Raw genomic sequence first — 26,892 nt, forward strand, 5'->3', positions numbered from 1 at the left:
TGTGAATACTTCATACATATTTTGCAGTTTATCAATTTAAAGAAAATGCAGACTCTGTGTCACTTTTGCAGACCTTGCAAACTCCAAAGAGTTTGCAGATTCCTAAGCGTGCCTTGAGAAGTTGTACTTATCCCACATTTGCCAGGCTTGCCTGCTGTGTGAACGAGACCTTGAAGCTATAGGCTCCTTGATCACCCTAATAGATCATTTGCTGAGGTTCTGTACCTACTGTTTGACTCAAACATGTAGATTATATTACAATCTGCAATCTAATTATATTAGACTGCCTTCTCTACCAGAGATTTCTAAGATATTAGAATTTTGCAGTTTTTAGAAGTAATGCCAAGCAATTCTAGCTGCTCTTTAAAATCAAACAGTAGCTACCTGATAATTCTCTGTGCTTGTAGTTCTATTAGACTTGGACTTTTAGGGACTTGCAATGGCTCCTGTGTTTACCAACTGGCTTTATGTAAGGTTTTTTTGTGATACAGCATGCCTGGAAACCTCTGTTATCAATTGGAATCTTGTGGCACTATACGTAGTCCTTGACATGGGTATAGACAGTTCCTGCTTCAAAGAGATGGTAATCTGGGGTGTTTAATTTTTCCCAGAAATAGCTGTCTATAGGTTTCTCTGTTCAGTCAAAATTTTTTTTGAAAAGACAAATGAAAAGAGCTGTTTCTGCTTAGTTCTGATTTTGTCAGAAACTGAAAGCCAGCAGACCTGTTGGGTTCTGAGCCCTGTTACTGCAGCTGTAACTTCCATCCATTTGCAGTATGTTGATATTTAACCAGTCTAATGTCTTTCTGTATTTTAAGCTTATGATTCTTTTACCTCAAACTATAGTTTATTCGTGCTTTCAGTGAGCACTGTCCACTGGAATTTTAGATAGTCTCAAAGTTGATATTTCTTTTCTATTTTTTTTCTCTATTTAATCATCTCTAATGTCCATCTAAAGATGACTTCACAGTAATGTGCATCTAATAGTATTTTAGCAAATCATGGTTCCAGAGTAATTTCAAGAAAAAGTGATTTAAACCAGGGAGTGTTTCTTTCCTCCTCTCATAGTACCTGTTGCCTCAGATGTACTTCAGCCAGCAGGCTGGTATGATCCATCCACCCTAAATAATATCCCATTAGGCACCCATTATTCCACCAGTTATATTTTATTTAGGTTCACTTGTTTGATTTCTTTACTTTCAGAGAAACGAGTTTTGGATCTCTGGGTCTGTATATTCATGTTTTAGAATAATACTTACCTGGAAAGCCACGTGGGCTATGGCACATGTGATAAATGAGTGGCTTGGTATTCTTTATCAAGGACAATTTTCTGGGCAACTTGACTGTATTGAAAAGTTTTCTGGTTTTGGTGTAAGAGAAGAAAATTGTTACTGAAATACTAATTATTTACATAATTTAGTTTTTAACTCGGAGGCTGAATTTTTTAAGAAATTATAGCCATGGAGTCTCACCATCTTATTTAGTTTCTCCCCAATACTTTCTCCCCAATACCTCTCAAATGCATTGATCAATGTAAACCAAATCTGACAAATTGAGGTCTCAGAGATATGAATTTTCTACGTGGGACACATCTGCTGGAAACGATTTTATTCTTCACAAAACAGCTTGATTACATTTGGGTTAAATCATTTATTCCTTCTCAAATTAAAACCTGAAATGCAAAAAAAAAATTTTATTATTCTCTTTGATCAAATGTAGAGTTTTTCTCTTTCTAAATTAATTGGTTTTGAAAACGTAAAAGCATGGCACTACTTCACTTTGGAGCACAGGCCTTTTTTTGATGCAAAAATGTTTCTGGGGACAATTTCTGATCAAGCCTTGAAATAATTCAGAACAGAGCTAAGGACCTGAAGTAGTTATATCCTTTGGAATAGCCTTGAGCCGTTTTGCTTTCACATCGATTAGCATAATTTACTGTGGAGATGTAAAGTCACTTTGCATAGTGCAAGGGGCTTTTCCTTTTCTCTCCTTGGCATGTGGCTGGCTTGGGGGAGGTGGGAGGGAGAGGATGTGGCTCTCCCCTCGGTACTCCTTGGAGCCCATGTGTGATCTGTGGCACACAAAGTTGGCTTCTGCATATTTAGAGGCTCCAAGGCACCACTTGGGGATGTGACATTATGCACCAGGACCTGTGTGGTAGAATGTGTGGAGATTCCTGGGAGAGGGCTGTGGAAAGATGCTGTGTTTTGTTCTTGCCCGACTTAATGAGGTGGAGGGGCGAGAAGTGAAGGGTGAGAGGAGGGATTGTGTGAGGGCTGGAGAAAAGAGATGAGAGAATTCATTTGCATACAAATGGTGAGCATCACTTTCAGATCCCACTTTCGCTTTGAAGCTCAAGTGGCAACTCCTGGTGTTTGGACATTTCCTAGGCTGGGGGATCAAATTTTCCTTTGTAATCACAGAACCATAGGAAACAGGGCAGGCAGGAGCTTTGGCCACCTGATCTATTCTTTTTTCCCAATGAGGGCTTAACTGTGCCAAAAACCAATCTCCACTGATGTTTGTCCAATCTTCCCTTAAAAACGTCAGCAAATACATTTTTGGGCCTTAGAAGCCTGGTCCCTAGCAGTCTGTTCCCAATGTTCAGCCTAGTATCCAGTTCTTTTTGCAGCAGTTACATTCTATCATCTTTTATCTATTTTTCCTTTGTCTAGAGAACAGATTATTTCCTTCTTGCAGCTACTTCCAGTCATTTGGACTGCCATGACCTGCAATTCTTCGCCTCCAACTTTATTAACTCAATTCTTTGTTTTTTGCCATAAGTCATGTCTTTCCAGACCTCTGATTTTTTTTGTGTGCTCCTCTCTTTAGTTGACTGTCTTCCTCAAAGTAGACCCAGGAATGTAGCTGAAGCCTTTCCAGTAATAAATAGAAAACAACCTGTTTTACAGACCAGTACTTTTCACATCCCCAGGGAATATCTGTTTCTTTCAAAACACCATGACACTGTCAATTATTTTAAGGGCATGAGCCAGTATGAATTTCAGTGCTTTCTGAAGAATCTACGCACTTGTGTCTCCTTCTCTGTGTAGTTTAGCTATGGAATCTCATCTTCAAATTTCCTGAAGTGTATTTTTTTTGGACTCTTTCTCCAATTTGTCAAACTTACTTTGAATTCTCATCCTGTCTTCCAGCAGCCTTGCAGCGACTCATATCTGCAAATATACTTTCCAGTCTTATTCTATTAAATTGGTCATTAAAGCAAATGTCAGCTAGTACACACTTCAGGAATACCCATCAATACATTTACCATTTTGACAATGAATAGCTTTCTGAATATATCTTTCCAATGTATCACAGTATCTTCTAAATATCTGCTTCCCTGTTTTCCTTAAGAAATTGCTCACGTGGAACAGCACTGGAATTCTTACTAAAGTAAAAATATGTGATGTCTCCCTGAACACGTCCTGTTACTTTGCCATTGCAAGAAAAATAGCTTTGAAGTGATTTGTTCAGAACAAATCCAAATCAGCTGTTACTCATCTCCTTGTTTTCTTGTAGGAAATTGTATGTGTATATATATATATATATATGTGTGTGTATATATATATATATATATGTGTATATGTATATATATATATATATATATATATATATATATATATATATAAAAAAGTAAGTGTTCTGCCAGTATTTCTTCTGTTTGTTGGGATCGAGCAGACTACTCTCTGATTTTTCTTTTTCCTGCTTCTTAAATAACACAAGACTGTTTTTTAGTCTTGCAGAACTCTACCCAATATCCATGAAACAATTGTTATAACTCTGGGATTATGTACCTTCATTGTAACAGTATCCTCAACTCACTATTATCAGGCCAATTGAGTGCCAAACATTTGCCTCATTCAGGTATTCTCTAGTTGAGACAACAGTTTTCACTGCTGGTTTTACTTGGGTTTGCTGTCTGACTGCAACTGACATTTTCTTGAAGTCCTTTGTGTGGCATCATCTACTGGTATTGCTTGCTCTTAATAACAAACCAACTTCTTGAGAAAACTTGGCATATTTTTGTGTTTTTAGAATGTTATTCCTAGTGTCCTTGTTAGTTACGTCTCATCTCTGTGTGGCTCTGTCTCTTTGCTCATACCTTGTTGCTTACACTGTTTCAGAAATATCTCATTTATTTTGATCTTTCTGCCTGACTTTCCTGTGTCAAAGTCACTGGAGAACTCTGAGTTGTTCCAGCTGGGATCTTGTCTGTCTTATCCCTGTGCTGCATTTACTAGTATCCTTACTACTTTTTCCTTTGTTTTCTGTAGGCATAACTGCCCCTGAGATCTTATAGAAGGATATTCTGTATCTATTGAAACCTGTTTTCCCAAAATACTTCAGAAATTATCTTGACATTGATTTCTTCCTTATAAAGTGTATTGAACATTCTCATATCTTTGCTACTTCCATATGTAAATTCCTTTCAGCAAGGTGTTTTTAAATTTGTTTTGCTGTATTGGTTATAATCAAATTTAGAAGATCATCTCTAGCTGTTATATAGTAAAAATTGTTATCCAATCTCTTTCTCCACACATACTTGTGGTATTCCTTTACCAACACATAATTTTGTAGTTGGAATATCCCATTTTCTCCAGTTTTCTTTAATAATCCCTCATCTGCATGGACCAGGTAGAGGCCAATCATGAATATTAGTGATTGTAAATTTGTGTCTTCAAGGTTTTAGGTTTTTCACTGCAGCTATTTTTTTTGGATTTACTTTCTTGAAGGAGAGGTTTGTGGTGGTGAATTTATCTTGATATTGTTTACGCTTCTAAAATGATTTGTGCTTAGAAAATGGTAGGCATTTCTAAAGTCCAGTGGAAGATAAAGTGTTTTTCTGCTATTCTTGGTCTTTATTCATGGAATGTGAAGATATGGCTCTGTTGCTTTCAGATATCTACCAATATGTCCACAATTAGGTTTTAGTTTTCATATTTTGAAAAAACCAAAATATTTTTAATTAGAAATTTAATTTGCTAAGGAAATTAAGGCTTCACTGATAAAAATCTTCAGTGCTATGAATTGTATAGTCTGTGTGTAACTGTATCACTACTGCTAATACTAATGGGCTCTCTTCTGAGTTATTGCATTGATCTTCCACACATATGTGAATAAAACAAATTATATTACCTCTTTTATGTTAGCCCATAAAACTAGAAAATGTTACTCTCTGTATGTATCACATTTGCATCACGAGGACTATGGGGGTGCTTTCATTGCATAGCTTTATATTTTTTAGAGGGTACTATATTCAAGTATTCTGAAGTGTGGGAAATAAATGGATTTAGTGGCGTAGCTGTGTAGCAGGACTCGAGTGAATGTAAGACTCTGATTTCATACTTAAAAATACACTTACTGTATTTAACTAAGTTTTAATTAGGAAGATTCACTGAAGAGTTTTGCTGTTGAAAATGTGTAGAATATCTCCCTCAGATCCAATCTTTTAAAATGCAAAATCTTTTAATCTTTTCAATTTACAAAATATGAAATCTCCCCAAAGGGTTAAAAATTTAATCACATTTCTTGTCTTGTTGAAGAACAGTCATGTTCCCATCCAAGCTACTTTTAAAAGAAACTGCATTTTTGTTTAATTTTTATTTAGCTAGAATTCCTAAATAAATATTTGAATACGTGCAAGACTTTTATCAATTAACATTATTAAATACATACAATATGTATAGCAGATATATTATAAAATAATTGTAAATCACTATTAACTATTAAGCTATGATCTTGAGACTAGATAAATCATTAGTTTTAATTGTACTGGTAATCACAGTAAAAGATAAAGCATCTGTATTTCATCAGCTGCTGCAGACATTTTTCACTTGGAAAATTAAAACTTTTTGTGAGTGCTTCATAATTAATTATTAAAGTGGAGAATGCCAGCAATTTAAACTTTGAAATTACACCTGAGGAGCATCTTTATGTTGATTGACTGAAGAATAATGTCATGGGTTATAATTTCTTTGTACTTAGACAAACTAATCCTGTAAAGTTGAATTCTGTGAGGATTTGCATAGATGCTTCTCTCTGCACACGGTGAACAGTCACACTGATTTCAAGCAGGTCATGTGTCTGCTGTTAACTCAGTAGCCAAAAAAACCCTCTTTGCCTTCTTCCCTCACCCTCATCTTGAATTAACCTACATCTTGGTTCCCAGGTCTGCATGGTCTGGACTTCTGTTTTCAAAATTTGTTTCAAAACCAGTGGTAGCATAGAAGATGAGGATCCACATTTCCAAAGAATGTTGGTACCATAAATATTTATTTAGAATTCTAATTATTATTTTTAAAAAATTGAATGGTTATTTTTTAATAGCAGCTTCTCTTAAAAATTGAATTAGGAAGTAGTTGTAAAAAGCTTACCTGTTAGTGTTCCCTTTTTCATTTGTCTTGCTAAGTAGCAGGAGTATCAAAATGTCCATAAATCACTAATCAGGCTAGTTAGTAATTCTCCTATTACTGTTACTTTCTGTCTACCAGAGGAGCTAAAAATTTGCAGAGCCTCAAAATACATACTAAAATATGTTTGAAATTGCTGCAGCTATTGAAGCAATAGTCCACTGAAGTCAGCCTGGTAGAAAAAGAGTGTTGCTCCAGCACTGAGTTTTAGAACAGTCTGCACATGCTCCTTTAGGTGCTCAATAGCATTTTTATTTTTTTACCCTTGCACGCATTTTTTCCATTATTGTGTGAGCTCTCCTTAAAAAAATAGCCAGTAAATAATTCAGTATTATTGTAACATTGTTTTACTGCAGACCTAACAAATATTCTTTGTTTCTCAAAAATGGCAGGACAGCACAATGTTTTTTGTAAAGCCAGAGTCCTTCAGCACCATCTGCTGGCATCCAGTTGAAGCAGATCGCAGGACTAGATCCTAAGCACTATCCAGTAAAAAATTAAAAATGCTTTTTCACATTTTGGAGGCAAAAATAAAATTCATTTGTAGTATAATTTTTATCCTTTTTGTTGGACTTATAATGAGAAAATACAAAGTGAATTTAAGTACATCATATGAACTGAAACAGAAATAGGTCAGGAGTGTTTTTCTTAAGTGAGACCATAAAAAGAAATGGAGTACTTTTTTCTTTTTACTATAAAGGGCTTTAACAAGCACAATGTAACCTTTTTCTATGTGTCTTGCAAGTCCAATTCAGTATGAAGTATATCATAGAGAAGATCTACAAAGCTTGGAAAAAGTGTCTGTAACATGTTTTTGAAAGGCATAGTAGCCACTAAATATTCTTTTATCTAACATTTATTGCATTATTCAATGTTAGCCTTAAAAGCCTCATGCAAGCTTAGTGGACAGAGCCCTTGATGCTCTAACTGGTCCCGCAGTTCCCTGTAGCTTCACAGGTAACAAGGACTGGGACAATCTGCGTGAATCTAGAACAGAGCCTTAAATTCTGCAGCCACAAAAGGTCACTGTCCTTTCTTCTTTCAGCTGTAACACATTGATACCTCAAAGAATTTGAGGCCCCATTGAACCTCATTGTATGGAGGCCTCCAGGTACTTTGTAAATCACATAGAAATGATGGTTCTACCTTCCACATATTTAAACTGTGGAAAAGAGATGAGGAATAACAGGTGGATGAATTCTGGTATATCTGGAAATCTGCAATGATGGTGCACAAGCCAGATGTAATTTCATTTTTATATAATGCCAAAAGTTGTGTTGTAGATACCTGTGGGGACAAGGTCTTCATTGAAAAGAACTTGAACTAGCATTCACAGATAGTTTGGAAAGCAGCTAAATAGCCATAGTGGCAGTGATGAGCATGTAAGTTTTTGTGCCATAAATATTTGTTTTGGCTAAAAGTATATCCTACAGTATTAAGTGTAGCATCTCTATCATCCCTGTTTTCAGCTGGCTAAGAGATTGTGTTTCAGGACTTGTCAATCAGGAATTCAAAAAAGCATTGTAGAGCAAGTTTTGAGGCAACCAAGGATGTTAGTATTTTGAGACTGGAAACACAGGAGGAGTTCGGATGCTTCTTTTTTGGCAATATCCAGCTTTGGGTGGTACTAAAACGGGATGCATGAAATTTCCAGCAGGATAAAGATATTTAGTACTCCATGATGCAGCACAGACCTTTGAGTTCCAGGAAAAACAATGCTGTATTTATGACTTGCAACTAATAGTTGATGTGGTAAAAGGAATTATATTCAGATGGTAAATGAGTACAACCTTAATGTGCACCATATACAGAGTTGTGGGGTGATGTACTAATGCATCACATTTATTTACCTTGGTTGGTTGATGAGAAAAATTACTATTCAGTTTAAGTCCGTACCGTGTAAGACAGAACAGAGGAGTGCAGAAGATATAACAATTTATAGTTTAGAATAAGATCAGAGCATAAGTGTTATAAAAATTATTTGATCAATACAATAATCCTGACTTGAGTGAGAAATTATTTTTTAAGTGTTTCTGGATCGAAATTCTAGTAATAGCACTAGTACCATGAAGATATTGGAATTATGGGCTGCCCCATTGAAAAAGTATCTGGTTTAAAGAGTTACTTGTAAGAAGACAGCTATTTTATGTATTCTCTGAACTTGGTGTATGCAGTCAGCACTCCCACTTACACTGGTAAGTGAAGGTGGTATGCATCTCTCCAGTACAGCATACTGCTGGTGGTAGTATTGGTTTGAAGTGACCTTTATAAAAATAATCAAATAGGTCAAGCACAGACTTAAAAAAAAAAAAAAAACAAAAAACAAAAATCAATGTAGTTTAATAAGGGGAAATAAAAAGATCATAAAAACATGCCAAACTGAGTGGAATTATCACAGGAAACCTCTCATCTCAGATTATATTTTGCCCAAGTCATGAAATACTGTCTGTATAGGTTTTAACTAGATGTAGTTATCTTAGTTTATCTTACAACAATTCCTCAGTAGCTGCTATTTCTGACTGAAATAATTGCTTGATTTTTTCCCCCTTTTCTGTTTAGGTTTGTTGTATTTTTTTTTCTCGAACTCACTAGGTAATGGTACTATAAACCAAAAGAGAGAAGTATGAAGAAAATAGATTATTTTTTTAGCATAAACAAAAAAAAAGCCTCTTCATAAACCCGTTTTAGAACATTATCAGACAAAAATGACAGTGTTCTAAAACTTCAAAGCTGCCATTTAAGTAACAGTTTATGAAGTCGGGATGGTGAAAATATTAAAATATTCGTGTACTCTGACCCTGAATATTCACCTGCAGATACTTTCCAGGGGCTTCAAAAAGGCCTGGGTTCAGTGGGAGGAGTCCTGCTGAATGACTTCCAGGACATGCAGCAGATGAATCCCCACTAAGGGACAACCTGTTCCAGAAAGTTTTGTGTTGCACATGGTGTAGGAATTAAGAGAGTGGGAGTTATTGACTTTTGAAGTCTGAATTGTAATACCCAGTTTATGAAGGCCTGTTAGATCTTCTTCTTTATTCTGTTTGTTTTGGAAATATAGTTTTTGTGACACAGCATGTATGAAAAATCTCACATTAATACTGAATAAATGTACATTAATACTGAATAAATGGTCACTTGTTGCACGGAGTGACACTGAGGGAAGTACAGTAAGCCCTCTAGAGTTATATTTACTGAAACAAATCCTACAAGATAAATCTAATGTATTTTTTCCTTACTGAACAAACTATAGCATCTCCTGTGCTTTGCATGTTTAGACCTTGCTTCAGGATAGAATGATAAATTGTTCAAAGATGTTCCTTTTTCAGAAAATACAGGGTTAAAGTGTTTTTTTACTTGCATCTTGGCATAAGGTTGTACTTTTTGTGGTAAAATAAGTCTAAACAGATGGGACGTAGTTTAAAGGAATTAAGAGGAAATGCTGATGGAGTGTCACGTGAAGAACCAGACAACAATGAAGTTCCTATATAATATGAAAATATAATATTGTTATATAAAAATTCTTATTTACAAAGAAAATATTATTCAAACTGAAGCTTTAGGAATACTTCAGTGATTTTGTGTCGTATCACTTCAGTAAGATCTCTCATCAGTCAGGTAACTTTCTGTGCCAGTGAAATGGGATTTTAATCATTTGGCCGACTATGTGATCTGTAACTAATATTATGCACAGACTTTATATAATATTAGACAATTATCACTTCAATGCAATTAAAGTCTGAAGCCTACTGTAGAACCAACATAGGACTTTAGCAGCAAAGCAGTTTTCTTGATTTACCTACGTTTTGCTGAGAGCATTTTTGTCCTGATATCCTATATTCTGTACATACATCTGTACTTCCCATGTTTATTTCAAACCTTTTATTGCTTTCTTAATTTTTTAATCATAAAAAGCAATTTTCATATTGGGAAATTTTAAAAATTAATTTTAGATGGCCTTCCTCGCATGTATGGTTTGGTTTGGTTGGTGTATCATTCTGAGAAAGCACTCAATCACTTTTTTAAGAAATAGGTAAAAAGACAGAATAACTGATGCTTCATTTAATTTGGATTTTATATTGACATAAATTGCATAATTAATTTGCCATTTAAAAGTGCCCCACAGCCTCTGCAATCAGAGAATAATTTAGAAGTCGCTATTTAGGTCTCTGTGACTTATAATAATTAATTGTCTTCTCAGTATGAAACATAAAACAAAGCACAGTCAAATATTTTATATTTTAATGTGTTGCATAATATTATCTCATCCATAAATAGTAGGAAGACAATTTTGTATTTAATTGTGAGGTAAGTTTTTTAGCTAATCTCTCATTTTGTTTCTTTTCAGGAAGATATTTTTCTTCAAATAAATTCTTGTGTTTGGCTCAGCTTTTACGGCTTAGTGCTGAAATTAAAGAAAGCAGCCATTTCAGGAATTTGCTGATGGATTTAAAATGTCATGATCCTGCTTTGTATTGTAACATCACCAAAGTTGAAAAAAATAGCAGAGAGAGACCCAGTAAAACAAACCAATTTCTTGTTCTCTCCAGTAAGGCTTTTCTTCTTCTGGATGTCATTAAACTGGAAGAAAGTTTTGACTTCGCCGTAATCCCACTGTTCCTTTTTAAACATAGTCTCCAAAAGCCTAACATTTTTTCACTGATATATCACCACAGGCTGACATGATATCATGTGCTCTTTTATCTTCTGAAGCTTGAATTTTATGATTTAAAATGTACTTTAGTCACTTAAGTAAGAGTGATATTTTATGTTATTTTCTATGGGAAAACAGCTTTGCAGAAATTATTTATTGGAATGTAGGTGAGTTCTTTTGAAATAATTTGAATGGTTGCTGCAAAGGTAAAGTATTCTGTCCATTGCTTGAAAGTAAGTTTATGTGTGCCTCCTGTGACTTAAATAAATCATTGATGGCATTTGTAGCAATGTGAATGTGGCATTAAGAATGTTACAGCATTCAGCTCCAAGCAGTGATGGGATAGTCTGAGGATATCACTATATCCTACATTGAGAAAAGCACATCTGTAAAACTATTGTGTCCTGGTTATTAGTGCTAGGATTTGAACTATCTTTAATTTCATTTGACTTGTTCATCTTCCTTAAGGATCTCCATAAAGTCTCTCTGAGTATTCTTTTCAGCCCTTACTTAGGGTTTGCATCAGTGGTCGTAAACCTGCTTAGCGGACAAAGACTCTCTTCCCTTTGAAGTCACTTCCCTAGCTTTTCAAAAGGCTCTGCAAGTCTGTTCTCCTAAAACAATTTAGAAAAGTTTGAAGTGGTGCCCCTTAAACCAGCAACAAAATAAAATTTTCTCTTTGCATTATTGAAAACCATGACAATCTTTTGAAGCAATAACAGTTTAAAAGCTTTTAAAGAAATCTGTTCTGCTCTATGACCAGCTTTTAAGTTGACCCCATTATTTGGGAAATCAGAGGCTTGGAAACCCCTAAATACTTGACATTCTTATCAAAGGAGTCAGCCTGACTTTTCACAGGACTCTTCTTTTACAGTACCTATTCAAATCCTAAGTTCTTTAAAGATAGTACTTAGTTTTCTTCTTTTTTTGTTTGCTTCGATTGGGCAAAGGTGTTTTGGTTTTTTATTTGTTTGTTTGGTTTGGTTTTTTGGTTGGTTTTTTTTTGGGGGGGGGGGGGTGTTTATTTCAAATATAATTTAGGAAACAGTAGATACACCATGAAACTCTGATCCTTCCACCTGTAGATTTATACTCTGTTATGTTTGAAGTCAAGTCCAAATTCTGAAAAGACTGTGAATGTTACTTAGGCAATTTTATTTTCTGTGAACTGTGAAATATATATATGCTCAGTTTCTACTTCTTGATTTAAGAGTCTTATCTCCTACATTTATTGGATGTAGTTGCTGACGGCTTATGCAGATAAAGGCCATAATAATGTAGTTGTTGTAAGCAATAAGTTTATTCTTATGATTTTGTTTATCTGTAAGTCCTAATAATTCATTCAGGCATTGCTTCTCATAAGTGCTTCTAACTCAAACATCTCACATTCATAACCTCCTGCAATGTTGTGTATTTAAAACTTCTCTGATTTCAAAAGTTTCGTTAACGTGGAGTCCATAATTAGATTAATTCCTTGCTGATCTATGCAAGTATGTGTTAACTGAATTTCTGAAAGCAGAAGAAAGCAATAAAACCAGAATTGTAAAATTTTGCAAACATCATAGGCATCTCATTTAAAAGAAAACAAACTAACAAGACCTTTAAACGCACTAAGCTGCCACGTACTAGGGCTTGGGAACCACAGGGAGAAAGAATTAGGTCGGCAACATTAAATTGTTACTGGATAGACTGTTAAGGTTGCTGTTACGTTTTTCCCCTAAAACTGCAGGTTTGTGGCTTGGCTACATAGAGTTCATTTATGAATCTTCTGAGGTCCCAGCCCATGTTTAGGGCAGCAAAGTTCAATAGAGCAACTTTGCTCTGAAAGGTTTGTGAGCAAAATTCGCAGGATCAGCCACCTGAGAAGTACCTAGAGGTCATTAAATCCACCCTTATGCTTCTAATTTGTTGGGAGTTTTTTTCCTTTGCTCCTGAACTGTCTGCCATACTTCCTGGGCTTGAGTCTCTTTTTTCAAACATTATATAAAACAAAAGTGACAGCTTCTAGTGACTGTTCCTTAAGAGATTAGGGCAATTCAGCAAGTTGCTCCAAAGCATGTTCACATTTAAAATGCTGGCAACATACATGCCTGGGTGTGTACATGTATGCACACACAAATAAAATGTCAGTGGCTGTATCTAAGAAGAAATAGATTTATTTACTTTCCAGGATCTTGTATTGCTGATACAAATTGTAATAGTCACTGCAGAATAAATCAAATTTTGAAAGGTCAAAATTCTTGATTTGAGACTTTGTCAGAGATTATGACCTTTACTTAAAAGCCACTGGAATGTGGCAGCTGCGCTGATGTTTTGGGAGGTGGTATAAATGGTCTGAGTAAAAATATTTAGGCAAGCCCAGGTCTTACACCTCTTTTGCAGAAAAATCTCTCAGTGTACACATGCAGGATCTGAGAAGCTATCCCTTGAAATATAGCTCCATGATTTCTAGTAGCTCAGTACCAGTATTGTGGTGCTGCTCTGCATGGACAGATTAATGACATTATGCCGGGTTTATATTTTAAAAAGTTACAACCCCAAATGTTATTTGGTTGATGCTAATTTAGTAACTGATGGAGTCAGTTGGTCCCAGTATTACTCTGTCTTTGTAAAACCATTTCCTCTTTTTTAGTGAAAAAAAAAAAAAGGTTGATTTTTGCCACTGCTTTACTGCCTTATTGTTGTCTCACATATCATCATTCATCGTGAAGTGAAATTATTCCCTGCTGCTTAAAAACTCATCTAAACCTTTTGAAAACTACATGACAGTGCTGCCCAAGAAACATCCTTTCGAATTTAAATGCTTTGTAGAGTGCTATGAATGAGCTAATTATATGGTAATACAAAAATAACTTTGTGATTTTTTGTGAAATGCCTACACTCTTGAAGAGAGCAGTGAATGACCTGTGAGCAAAGTTATAAGACTATTCAAAGAGCTTTATAGCATTTGCTTACCCTTTCTCTGCCTTGACCTGGAGAATATTTTTTTTAACTTTAAATGTGCCAGTTGTACAATTCTTTTTTTATTGTATCTATATATGTTTGATTATAAAACAAGTCACGAAAAAAACCCCAAACCAAAAAGCAGTTCCTGTAGCAGGGAAATGTATAATAGGAGCATTAATGCTGGGTTTGAGTGGGACTTTTTTGCAAATTCATCGGAAATTCATATTGACTGTGGTCTAAGCTCCACATCTTGCAAAGAACTAGACTTCAGGCTAAGGTTTCAGCATTGTTATTAAAATAAAATCAGTCACTGAAAGTTTTCCTTCATCTTTGGGCACTTGAGGTGTTCTCTTTTGATAGCTACTGTAGTGATACTTGGATTTACTAATGCCTGTTGTAGGAAAGGGTAGTAATTGACTTAAATCTCTCCCTCCACAAAATATAAATTAGAGGGGGAGACAGAGGGAGGGGAAACCAACTTTGGTTTCACTGCACACCTGATTTTCATATTACTGTGTGTTAGTAAATACATAGGCAGAGTGCTGCTGCTGTACTACACAGGTAGGAGTACAACACTCCCATATGCAAACAGGAGCACTGAAGTGATTTGTAAGCAGCAGGAACTCAAAGAGCAAGGAATCAAAAGGTGCTTCAGTGATGGAAAGCAGTAATTTTGGGAATAGATTGTAACCAAGGATTGCTTTTATTGTTCTTTCACTGAAGGTGATTTTGCAACTCCTCGAGCTGTTCTGACAGGACACGACTATGAGATCACCTGTGCTGCCATTTGTGCTGAGCTTGGCCTGGTAATAAGTGGTTCAAAAGGTAAGGTAGCTCCTGCCATTTCTTTCTCATGAAGCTATAATCCTAATGCCAAGAGGAATACAGTCTCAGGTGGCAGAATTTATAAATTTTATGGTGGTTTTACTTCTAACCCTTTCTTAAGTTGCTGTGGAATTTGAATTTTAAACATGTTAAAACTGAGGATAGTTCAGACATTTATAAGAAGAGGCAACCACATCATTTTCCCTCCTGATTGCTATTTCTGTTTGTTTATCTAGTGTGTAATTGCATATAACATAGTTGGATACAGGCTTTGAGGACCAGGATGGTAAAGAGAGACTGTTATGGAGAACTTCTCAAAAAGGAGAAACAAAAATTAGTTTTGAGAGAAAGAGAATGTGCTGGACTGTTTGTTTGATGAAGGGTGTGTATAAACTACTGGTAATTCTGTTCAGGCTCTTTCAGCTTGGCTGCAAAGCCTCTAATATGCTCCATTTGTGTTCTCAAAGACACGCTTTTAGCAGGCAGATTATAAAGAATGATGTTGATTCTGTGGATATTCTTTATCATTTTCTTATTTGCTTAATTGTCCACAATTATTTTTAAACTGTAAATTTCTTGGAATTAGTATCTTTCTACTTTAGTGTTTCTGAAGTAGCTACTCAGAGACACTTCCTCAGAGTTGGGTGTACTCATGATCTGTACCTGTGTGCATTTCTGTGTCATGCATGTGAGCTCTTGAGGTTTATGAGTAAAGCAGGTATTTGTCAAAATATGTTTTAAAAGCAAATATTTAGTGGGTCATGTATGGCTTAGAGTCCTAATATGAGAACATACACTTGTGGAATACCTACCTGTGTAAATTCATTACTTTCAGCTCTGTGTGTCTTAGTGTTTTGAAAATCTCCTTTCAAGGTTAAGCAGTATGTTTAATTACTCAAAATTAAATTATCTCAAAATTAACTCTCAACATTAACTACTACCTGCTTTAAAAGAAAATCCACAGAAGGCAATCTAGGTACTCTAAAATACCTTAACGCAAAGCTTTTAAGGTATAAGCTGTTTATCTTAGTGTCTGGCACCCTTTAAGTCATAGGCAATTCACCTAAACATGGTAACAATCATTATAAAGTAGTATAATACTGATTATTCAAGTAGAAGCCATGAGTTATTATTTGGAAAATGATGTCTTTAATTGAGTGTATAAATCAATAACCTGAGATCCTGTTGTGTCTCACTAGAAGGACCATGTCTCATACATTCTATGAATGGAGATCTACTGAGGACGTTAGAAGGTCCTGAAAGATTACAAGGTCCCGAAAGCTGCCTGAGACCAAAACTTATTCAAGCTTCCAGAGAAGGCCACTGTGTCATATATTATGAAAATGGCCTCTTCTGTGTGTTCAGTGTGAATGGGAGACTTCAGGCCACTATGGAAACCGATGACAAGATAAGGGTGAGTGTCCTCAAATGTGTGCTGTCAGCTCTATGGGGAAAAGCTGTCAGTGTTGGAGTTGTGTGGAGATTCTTTCTATAGTCAGACCATAATATGTGGTACCAGACCATAGCATAGCAGCATTCTGAAAAAAATTTAAGGGGAGCATGTACTCTTAATAACATGAGAAGGAGTTTTTTACAGTTTTAACTGTAAAAGAACTCTTCATAAAGTAAGGAATACTGTGTAGGCATTTCTTTGAGCTGGAGAATACAAGTATTACTAATTACTGACCAGGAGAGGCTGTGCTGCATCCTTACTTTTGAGTCTGAAGGCAGGAGGTCAGTGGACATGCTATTTTGACATTAATTTTCCCTTTCTTTTGGCATCTCTGACTGCATTCCTGCATCCTGGTTCAGCTAGCATGTGTTGTGCTGAGCTTCAGGAAGTTTGTAGGGATATGTCTATACTTCAGCTCTTTTAGCTCTTTGGCATTTGCTAAGCAGGCAGCAGAGTTCCGGATTTTTAGCTGAAACAGACATGGAAAAGTCCATAACTATGCAGAAGGCATTTTAAGCTTATGGCTTTATGGAAATTATTTTATAATACAAAATGAAAGTCTCTTGCCAGTTCCTGTGTAATAGTACCTATGAAACATAAAGAAGCTGGCAGCTCTACTGCAGTACCACACCTCCAAGCTGATTTTTGTAATCTGATGGAAGATCCCAGGGACTCAGCTGGTGGGATTTCCAATGTTCTCTTGAGTTGAAAACTCAAAAGTTTTTCCTTTATTTGGATTGCACGTGTCAGGAAGAAAATCCCTCTCTGCCATCATGTTTGTTCTACAGAATTATTGGCATTCTTTCAGCTGTTGTGCAAAGTTGTGAGCACTTCTTTCCATACTAAAGATGGAAGAATGTGTCAGTGTGTTTTAAAGAATTTTGATCTTCACTCTTTGCACTTTATAATTTGTATGGAACTGCCTCATTAGCACTGACACAGTTCAGTAAATTCCACTTAAAACCTTCTAAAACTCCTATCATGTACTATGCTCTGCTGATGCAGTATCCCTATGTTATCCATCCAAAATGTCAGCTATGCTGGTGGTGGAATATGCAGAAATAACTCTGTGTAGGTCCCTTTTCCATAGTGCGAGTGTAGTCTACAGGGGTTAGGGGGTGTTTGACTTCCGTGTTCTGTGGCAGGTTTGAGGCTGGGGAAGTGAAGTAGGAATGTGTATATTTCTGTCCCCAGACATTTTTCCAAATTAATGTAGATTTTTGCATCAATTCCCTGAAATTGTACCTTTGGCTGTCCTTGTACAAATACTTTTGAGATTTTCAGCCTGCCCTTCATCCCAGAGTTCTTTCCATAAAGCAAGTCTATATCACAATGTTTTCTCTTTTTACATTAATAATGTTGATAATCTGTCACTTTCAGTTGTGATTATGTTGTCAGCTAGGCCAGCAAATCTGTAAAATATCTAGAAATCCCTTGCCGGCTAAAACAATTTCTGTAGTGTTTCAGTCAGTACCCACAGCTTTAGGAATGTTGCTGGAGGCAATGGAAGTTCTGCTCTCTGTGGGCCAGAATTATGTTTGTAGAGGGGTTTGGGGTTTATTTTGTTTTGTTTTGTTTTCTTTCTCTCCCAGTGGTCCCAGCTGAGCTTTACGCTTAAACAACCTACAGCGTCTCTGCCAGTGCTTCTGCACTACATCATCGCTGAAGGAGAGTGGCAACTGCATGATTAAAGTGGGGCATTTAAAATGAATAGCACCTACCCATGGGCTGTGCTGACAAACTCTCCTCATTGGCTTTTGCTTGGGAAGGATAGAAAAAGGAAGGAAAAAGGTCATAAGTGTGGAATTTGTAATGTAAAAGCTTCGGTTTTCCTGTGTCATTATGGGCTGGTATTTCAGGATGCTGTTGGCAGAAATAGCAGTTTTCAATAGTGACGTTGAAATCAACATTCTGATTTTCTTTCTTGTATTCTTGTGCTAGAAAACTGCCAGAAAAAATCCAGACCCTCTGGGGAAATTCAGGGTCTAATCAATGCCTTCCACCTGTTTTTGTTTTAAATACTGTATTGCTCAGTGGAGCTTAGGCATATCACAGTACATCTACCATGTAGTGTTTAGATATCTTAATGAATACCTTTAACTCTAAATAGTCTGCTTGTTCTGAAAGGTAAAGTTATTTTACCCTAAACAAAGACTGTATGCTGTTTCACCCAGAGGAACCAATTTATTTTCCTTTCCTGAGTCTGTTTTGAAATGTGGAAGTACCCACAAGACTCCTGTTGCTGTAAGCCAGGGCTGTCACAGTGTCAGCTCTGCGTTTTTACAAAGCACTGCCGTTCAAAAACCTGAAAAGTTAAAAGGGATTTGTGCAAAGTTTTGAGACTTTCCATGGAAATACAAGTCAGAAATGCAGCTTTTAGAACATTGCTGAAATTGTGTGCTTTGGGGATTATTCGAGAGTCTGAAGCTCATGTTGTGAGAAAGATTAGTTGCAGGGTTGTTTCAGTTTCATACCTGGCAGAATTGCAGATAAACTACGCTAGGGAAAAGCAGAACAGTAAAATTGATTCATGTTGTCCTCTATACCAGCTGGAGTACTTGGGAGTAAAAGCATCCTTTCATTTGTTAAATCTTGAAGGGAGTATAATGAAACTGAAATGTTGACAGGGTCACCTTTTTCTTCCATTCATTCCTTCGTCCCTTCATTCATTCCTTCATATTTATATATATATGGGCAAGTGGCTGAGAAATTTATTTATAAACAATAAAAATTAGATAAATCAACATCTTGTCTGCATGACAAGCCAATGACTTAGTAATATTGCATAGGTATTAGTAAGGGTTCAAAGCCTGTACTTTATTTAATCAAAAGACCACAAAACCTACTGCATGTTGCAGGTAGTGGAAGAGTTAAAGATTAATGGCTTTAATTTGCCTTTTAATAAAGCATTTCTTGAGTAAAAGCCTCAAGTATAAAATTCAAGTGAACCATGACCATAAGGTTAATGGATTTTCATCAGCTGAATTTTATAAGTGTAGCAAATAATTATTTGTCATGGTCTTCATTGCAATTTGGAAATACCCTTAGGAGGCTGCTATTGCTATAGAGAACAAAACTACCCCATATTGATTTTTGCTTCTAATGAATAATCTGTTTAGTACTTGTGTGGTTAGTTAGATCTCGTGATCATCGACTCAGTGCGTGCTAGTTTTAGATAATTTTCAGTCTTACCAGTTTGTTTTCTGCCCCTTTCTTACTCTATTCTTCTAAGACAGCCTCTAAATTAGAGTTTTCAGACTCCTTGTGTCTGTGCTTTTGAGGTGCTTAGCACGTTTCTGATAGCAACAGTCACAGAAGCAATTAATGGTTGGAACATTTATTTTTGGGGGGGAGAGGGAGAAGCTTCAACTCAGAATACTCAGTTCTAATCTTTGTAAGTATTCCATTTTCCATACTTAGATGTGGTTGGAAAAATACCAGTTCTGCTTTATTGTGTTTAAAATTACATGTATGTCATGTCATCTTAGTTCAAAACAAGGCTGGAGTAGGTTTATCATCTTTTTTTTTTTTTTTTCTTTTTTTTTTCTTTTTTTTTTTTTTTCTTTTTTTTTTTTTCTTTTTTTTTTCTTTTTTTTTTTTTTTCCCTCAGTGTTACATTTTGTTTACAGTATATTTTTGTGTATCAATTACACTCCTCTTAAAGTTATTGTATGAAATAAAATTCCAGCAATGCGATCCATTCTGACTCCTTGGGAGTTGTTGCAGTAAACACTCAAAATTTATAACATAATATAGGAGCTCTATCTTAATCTAAGTGTCGCACGTCGTATAATTCTTACAGGATGTATTTGGCACCACAGTAATAGAGTGCAGCAATACAAAAAATACAGATGTGCAATATGTCTGACTTCAGTTACTGCTGCTCACAAAGCAGTATCTTACACACACTGTATATTTTGGTTTCTAGGCTTGTCAGCAGTCTGTATAAACACTTCAGTGTTGCATGAACGTAATGTCTTTGTGTTTTAGTTCCGCTGATTTTTTTTCTGGTGCGTGTACTATAAATTCTCTATGTTAAGAAAAGCCCCAAACTTCCTTTTCCTGAGGTATGTAAAAAGTTTTGCATATTTGCAAACCTGTATAAGCAGAGACTGCAAGTGCCAAAATAATTACAGACTTCAGCAGAGAGATGTTTGCAAAATCCTGTCTTCAGTTCTTTCTACTGTTTCCTGAATTTGAATCTCTAAAATTTTGCATGTGGACTATCATCTTGAGGCAATGTCCTTGCTTCCTAACATTCCTAGACAATGTTCTAGTCAAAAGGAATCAGGTTGTTTGTAGAGAGTGTATTTATAGAATTTAAAAGCCACAGCTCTGAACATCCTCCATTCTTACATCATTCTAACAGAATATTTTATTTACAAATTAATTCTGTCTGTTCTGAGAATGATTTCATAATGAACATTCATAAATCTATTGGTCCAAAATGTAGTTTCAAAGGTCTTGCTCTTGCTGGTGGCTCATGTTGATGTCATTTCCCATGACAGAATCCATTCAACTTTTTGGTTTTGTTCCTTTGGAAATTGCTGTGAACGTTTCAGTTTTCCTGGACAGTTGGAGGATGAGGCCATAAAATCAGAGTCTGGTATCCTCTACTGCTTACATTTCTTTTCTGCACAGCAGCAAGGCAGGAGCCTCCTTTCAGATGAAGTTTTTCATCCTGCTCAGGGTTTCTGTAGTACTAATTACTGAGACCCACATGGAGAAAATGCTCACATGCTGTGAGAAAAGTCAGTCATGGAGTCTTCCAAGGGCTGGTGTTGGGAACCAGCTTCATTCAATGCTTTTTGAGGTGGGGAATGCTGAAAGTTTACTGAGTGATGAAGGCAATGCCTGAGATGAATGGAGAACTCTTATTCAGGAAGCTCCACAATTTGAGATTTAAGGGGTACTCACTGAAACTGGTAAGATCACCTCAAAATAGGGAATAAACCTGTGGTGAACTTCTGCCAATTTCTTGCCCCCCTCAGAAGGCATCAGCAGGCTCAAAAAATAGGAAGAAAGTTCATGGGCAGCATTTGCATAAATAGATACTAAAGGGAACAGGAACTATCTGATCTTCCTAATCCAGTAATTTTGGGTGCTTTGGTGCACAGGGGGAGAGGGTCTCACCCCATAAATTAGCACTTGCTCTAATAAAATTTCAATTTCAGTTCTCTTAAGACCCATTTTGACTTATTTACACTGGGAAAATCCCTCTTTTAAGAAAGATTTCTCCTTAATCTTGTCCATTTAATATCTGATAGTATCATCTGGTATAGTCATCAGGAAAAGAAGGAAAATTATTCTTTTGAATATTCATTTTTTTTTCCAGTAGCACACAAGAAATACTAAAATAGATTGAAGATTCCTATTTGAAGAAGTCTTGACTCTGAAAATCAGTGATATCCCATTTTTCTTCATGATCTGGTTCCCAAAAGAAGATTTCAAATACAAATTTGCCATCAGTCCCCATGATGCATACAAAACAGGGTATATGCCACTGGATTTTTCACAGGCAGTTTCAGGATGGATGATGAAAGGAAACACTGTCTCCGTTAAGAGAGGTGGATCATTCTTTTATAAATCCAGTGCAGGAATCTAAAAGTGCTGGTCTAAATTAATTTTAGTGATTCGTATAACAGTTCCGTTCCTGTCAACATTCAGCCTCTGCTAGGCTGGTATTAAAGACCCTTGGGGGAATGTCAGGTGCTATATTTTAATGCCAGTGCTGCTGCATCTTGTAAATCCAGCTAATTAGAAGAGTAAATTTCTTTAGCTGACCTTATATTGGATCTTTGGAACATGGAATAAATCACAGGTCAGGTGAGATTTAACTAGTGACATCTAATGTACTGGAGATTTGTGCACAACAGCATTAATTCTCTTGCTGGGCAAAACAACATAACAATAATGTTGCTTCCCAAAAGCTTGTGTTGATATCCAAGTCTCCCTGGACATTGAACTATCAATATGAAACCTTTTATTGAAAGGAAAAGTGGGGAAGTAAGAGCAGCACACACACATTTATCTGACAGCTCTCCCTGTGCTTTTCCCGCAGGCCATTCAGCTGAGTCGGGATGGACAGTATCTGCTCACGGGCGGGGACAACGGCGTGGTCATGGTCTGGCAGGTGTGGGACCTCAAACGCCTCTTTGCCTACCCAGGGTGCGACGCTGGGATCCGATCCATGGCCCTCTCCTATGACCAAAGGTGAGAGCAAAGCCTGCTCTGGACAAGAGCGTTGGGGAAGAGATATTTACAATTAAATTGTGGTTTTGTTGTTGTTCTGATTGTGATTTTCTGTGGGTCACAGATCCTGGTGATTATTTTGAGAATTCTGTGCTGGCAAAAGTTTTTTTGTTTTTTTTTTGTAACATGTTATATTTAGGGCAGATAATCTTTTTCAGGATTTCACCTCTTTGGGGAATGAAGAGAGATCCAAGAAATCTTACTTTGGCAGACTTTCAAGATAGGCTGAGTTATTGGTCTGCACCAATGTACAGTGTGGGTCACATGGAGGTGGAGGGTTACATGTGTGCTTTCATCTCTCTTCTTTCACTTACAAGACGAATCACATTCCTAATTCCAGACTTTCATGTTAAAAATAGAACAGTTGGATAGACTGTTAGATAGAACAGCACAAGAAGATTCCCTCTACACATCCATATATTTGCTAAAGCAAGGAGTCATTCTTAGTTCTAGAGAAGTTATTTTATCCACATACAGCACTACCCTTTTTGAGCACTCCTCCTGCTGAAGATGACCAATTAAAATTTTTACTGCGGTTTCACATCACACTTTCCAATGCAGCTGTACTTGACAATGCTTCAGTGCTTTTATCACAGAAATATTGTTTGTTTGTTAGATGAATGTTTCCCATTTCATCTGTACACCTTTAGCTTTCAGGCCGGGATTTTATTTGCTGTGGTGTATTTACTAAATGGTGTTTCTGTGTACTTTTCAAGCAGATTTTTCCCCTAAACCCCTTAGGCATGTCTACATTATGCAGTAAAGCATATTGCTGAGGCTCTTAGCCTTTAATTTACTGAAGTCCATACTGAATGTTTGTAAAATTTTTATCTATGTTTCTAAAACTTACATAAAACGAACTTTGAAAAATTCAAACCAGTAAAACCTGTGGACTTCAATGAAACACTGAACAGCTTCTTGATAAGCATAATTAGAGAATATTGGCATTTTGGATAAAGCAGTTTTCCATTAAGAAAAGCCCTTGCTGCTAAATATACTTCAAAGATTGGAGTTACAGCTGTTGCATTTTAGACCCTGAAGATTTTGCATGTAGAAAATCTTTAAACTGTAATTAAAGGCATATTAATGAATTGAAATTTAATATGGACATAGAAAAATTTGTCCATGGGCTCGAGTTCAGAACATATTCACTTTGGGTTGGAAGACAAGGAAGAGATATATTCAGACTATTTTAATGAGTAATTACTGATTAATTACAGGTAATTACTCAGAGTTATTTATTTGGTATGCATGAGTGTAATGTGTTTGAGAGTGTGCAAAAAGACATTTTAATGTAATAGGAAAACAATCAAAATGGTACTGTTGACATGAAATAGGTGATCCTATCAAAATGCAATGTTTTTATGATCTCATACTTAATCTTTGTTTTGAAGAAAAGATTTGTGGCCTTTTACTCTGAATTTTTTTTATTTCTAAGGCCTTTTTATTCCCCAAAATGACAGGATTTTAGTTCTGATTTCTGTAATACTTTAATGAGACTTAGAGAAGATGATCCAGAAACTCTTGTGATTGTGTACTGTGTCAGGGTCATGGTCTTTCAAACACATCCAAATTATCTCCAGTTGCAGGCCAAGGGTATGGAATTCAGAAAGAAAGAGTGTCTGAGTGGGAAAGCTCTGGGATTGCTTTCAGGAGCTTCCCAAACAATCAAAGGCTTCAGTTTCAGTATTTCGAAGGCTTGTGCCCGCACCCAATTCCTTCATGTAGATGTGCTTAACTGGGGGAGCTAAAACTGAAATGAACATTTCTCCTGGCCTTCCTTCCCTCTGATTCTACACCAGGGCTTCATACCCACTCCAACACCCCCCAAAAACCAGCCAAGAAATAATCCTGGGCAGTCCCAGGTGACCTTGCAGGACAGAGATGCTGGTGCACGGTTCTGTTGCCCAGCTCTCAGGTGTATGGCACAAACTGCTGGCAGTGCTCTGCGTGTTCTCTGACGGTAAATCTGCTTCCCTCAGGTGTATAATGACTGGAATGGCGTCCGGGAGCATCGTGGTTTTCTACAACGATTTCAATCGCTGGCACCACGAGTACCAGACCAGGTACTGACCTTCCCGGAGGCCGGGACAAGCACTGACAGGAGCAGCTGTGGCCAGGAGGGAGCTGCACGCAGCACTGCCTCCCTCGGGGTCGAGCCGCCACACGGTTCCTTAGAAATACTTCTATTACATCTGAATGTAACTTAAATTTGCTGGAAGAAGCAACCTATTTTTTAAAGTTAATTGCTATTTTTGTAGACCTCGCTTGACTTTTTTGGGGAAAGGGCAAAGAAGCAGAAAACCAGCTGCTGAGTTCTGTAGTTAAAAAAAAAAAAAAATCTATATTTTTAGTCACAATGAGAAGTCTATTTTGATCCCTGTATGTAAACAAAACCTAAAGTAAAGATGGTTAAAACTCACATTCTAGCTGTATTATGAAGAAACAGATGCTCCATCTGAAGCTTTATCTATAACCTTGAGGAATATATGATTTTAACATAACGGAAATGAATTATGGTATTGGGGGAATTTTAATCTGTGCTATCCGTACCACACTTTGTCTCATACTTTTCCAAATGATTGTACTACATCAGCACTGAAGTTTCTGGGAATCAAGGGGTAATATTTAAATTATGGTTAATGTAATTTTAAACTTTGCAAATCATTTCCATCAATGTTACTCTTCAAGCATGTTTCTAGGCCTAGACAATTAGTTCTTTTTTAGTTGTATGTTTCGTGCAGTTACGAGAGAAATCGGGAATGGAGTTTTTGTTACATCAAGTGTGAATCCTTTTTAGTTCCTACCTGGCATCTCCTTCAAAGCACACCAAAATGTGGATTGTTCCTCCAAATCAGAAAGGTTCATTTTGAAGGCTTCAAGCCAGAAGCTCACAGAGGCAGGTGTTTTTTAGCAGGGGCAAGTTCCAAAGCACATTTCTGCTGGGTGACTGCGAAAGCAGGGAGGCAGCAGGTGCTTGCTGGTGCACAGCCCCTTTCCAGCAGCAGAAGCACAAGATTTGCAGGCCACTTTTTCTTTCTTTTTCATCAGAACATGCCCCTGCAATAGTGTAGCACATACCATATTCCTTCTCTGCCTATAGCAACAATGTCTTTTGTATTTTGCTACCACCAAATCCAGTCGGATCCTGCCCAGTCATATTAAATTACCTCTTTCTTTTAGGAAATGAAAAATAATTTATACTAAGGAACAATAAGTTATTTTGGTGTTGCACAAATCTACTTTTCTACAAGATTGCTGTGCAGAACTCTGTGAAAATATTTGTGAAAAGAACTGTTATTGTTTTGTAAGTCTGTATTGCATAAAAATCTTCTTTGTATGTTGTGATTTCTGAGTTGAAATTTACATTCCATATCTGTATTGATACATACATTTCTCTAGCTGCCTACTAGAGCAGTTCCTGGTTTTTCTAAGCATTTAACTACTCTCTCTTTCAGTAAAGATTTGGAATGAGAAAATTCAGTTTGAGTGAATAAATTAAATAAAATTACATTTGTAATTGAGACCTTCACTGGAGTACTGGGTTCTTGTGATTCAGGATGTATTCCTAACAGAGGAAAGGGGTGCCATGGCTGATCTATTTCATGTACTTTTGGTGTGTATGAAATGATGTTTTCTGTGCTTTCTGCATTTTCATACTGAGGTGGCTGTTGTGTATCAATAGTTACATTTTCATTGTTTTTGTAGCACAAGCATGATGTTATTAAGCAAAGGCTGTAGTGGGTTGTGTCTGTGCGGAGTGCCTGGTGTACTGAGCCCTGTGTACTGAACATTTTGTTATCCTAAACTTGTAGTTCACATTTCCTGAAAGTTCAACAACATTCACAGCCTTGTATCAGCAGAGTTTGAGGGGAAATTGGAATGGTCTTGAACTTAAATTTGTGTTTGTTTCAAGCAGGGGTGGGTTTCTTACACTGAGTGGAGGGAAAACAAACAAGAAAAAGGTGTATTTTGCCAAATGGAAATCCTGAAAGTCTTCTCATTATGAGGAAACACTTCATTACTGATAGAAATAATAGCTCCTGATCTTGGAGACAAGATATTTCACGGGGAGTTGATTTGGTAGGTTGCTTGTTTTAGAAAGGGCTCTATTGGATCAGGAGGTGCTTTCCCAAACTGGAAGCACAGCTGTACCTGTGTGTGCTGTCCTGAGTTGCATCTAACCCTCCTTGGGGAGCAGCAGCTGCTGCAATGTGGTGTTTTGCCTTTGGAATGCCGCAGTCCTTCTGTGGGAAAGGACATTTTTACCTTCTCCTCTGTGAGCAGACCTGCAAAGACACCCTCGTTCTGGACTGCCCTGGTGAGTAGGACATCCCCTCCTTCCACAGGTG

General features: G+C 36.7%; 1 protein-coding gene across 3 annotated transcripts in view; it reads left to right on the plus strand.

The window, feature by feature from the left end:
* LRBA (LPS responsive beige-like anchor protein) overlaps window positions 1–26,059 on the plus strand; it is a gene marked incomplete at its 5' end in the record, with an annotated part of 363,200 nt that extends 337,141 nt beyond the window's left edge. For all 3 annotated transcript variants that reach the window (XM_083862452.1, XM_083862454.1, XM_083862453.1), the window contains 4 exons: window positions 14,734–14,835; window positions 16,035–16,249; window positions 22,350–22,501; window positions 24,523–26,059. In XM_083862452.1, coding sequence (XP_083718578.1) covers window positions 14,734–14,835; window positions 16,035–16,249; window positions 22,350–22,501; window positions 24,523–24,613 — 560 coding nt within the window. In that variant the 3' untranslated portion in view covers window positions 24,614–26,059. The remainder of the gene's footprint in view (window positions 1–14,733; window positions 14,836–16,034; window positions 16,250–22,349; window positions 22,502–24,522) is intronic.
* Between the last annotated feature and the right edge of the window lie 833 nt (window positions 26,060–26,892).

Source organism: Zosterops lateralis, assembly GCF_965231275.1.
Source record: "Zosterops lateralis genome assembly, chromosome: 5".
NCBI lineage: Eukaryota > Metazoa > Chordata > Aves > Passeriformes > Zosteropidae > Zosterops > Zosterops lateralis.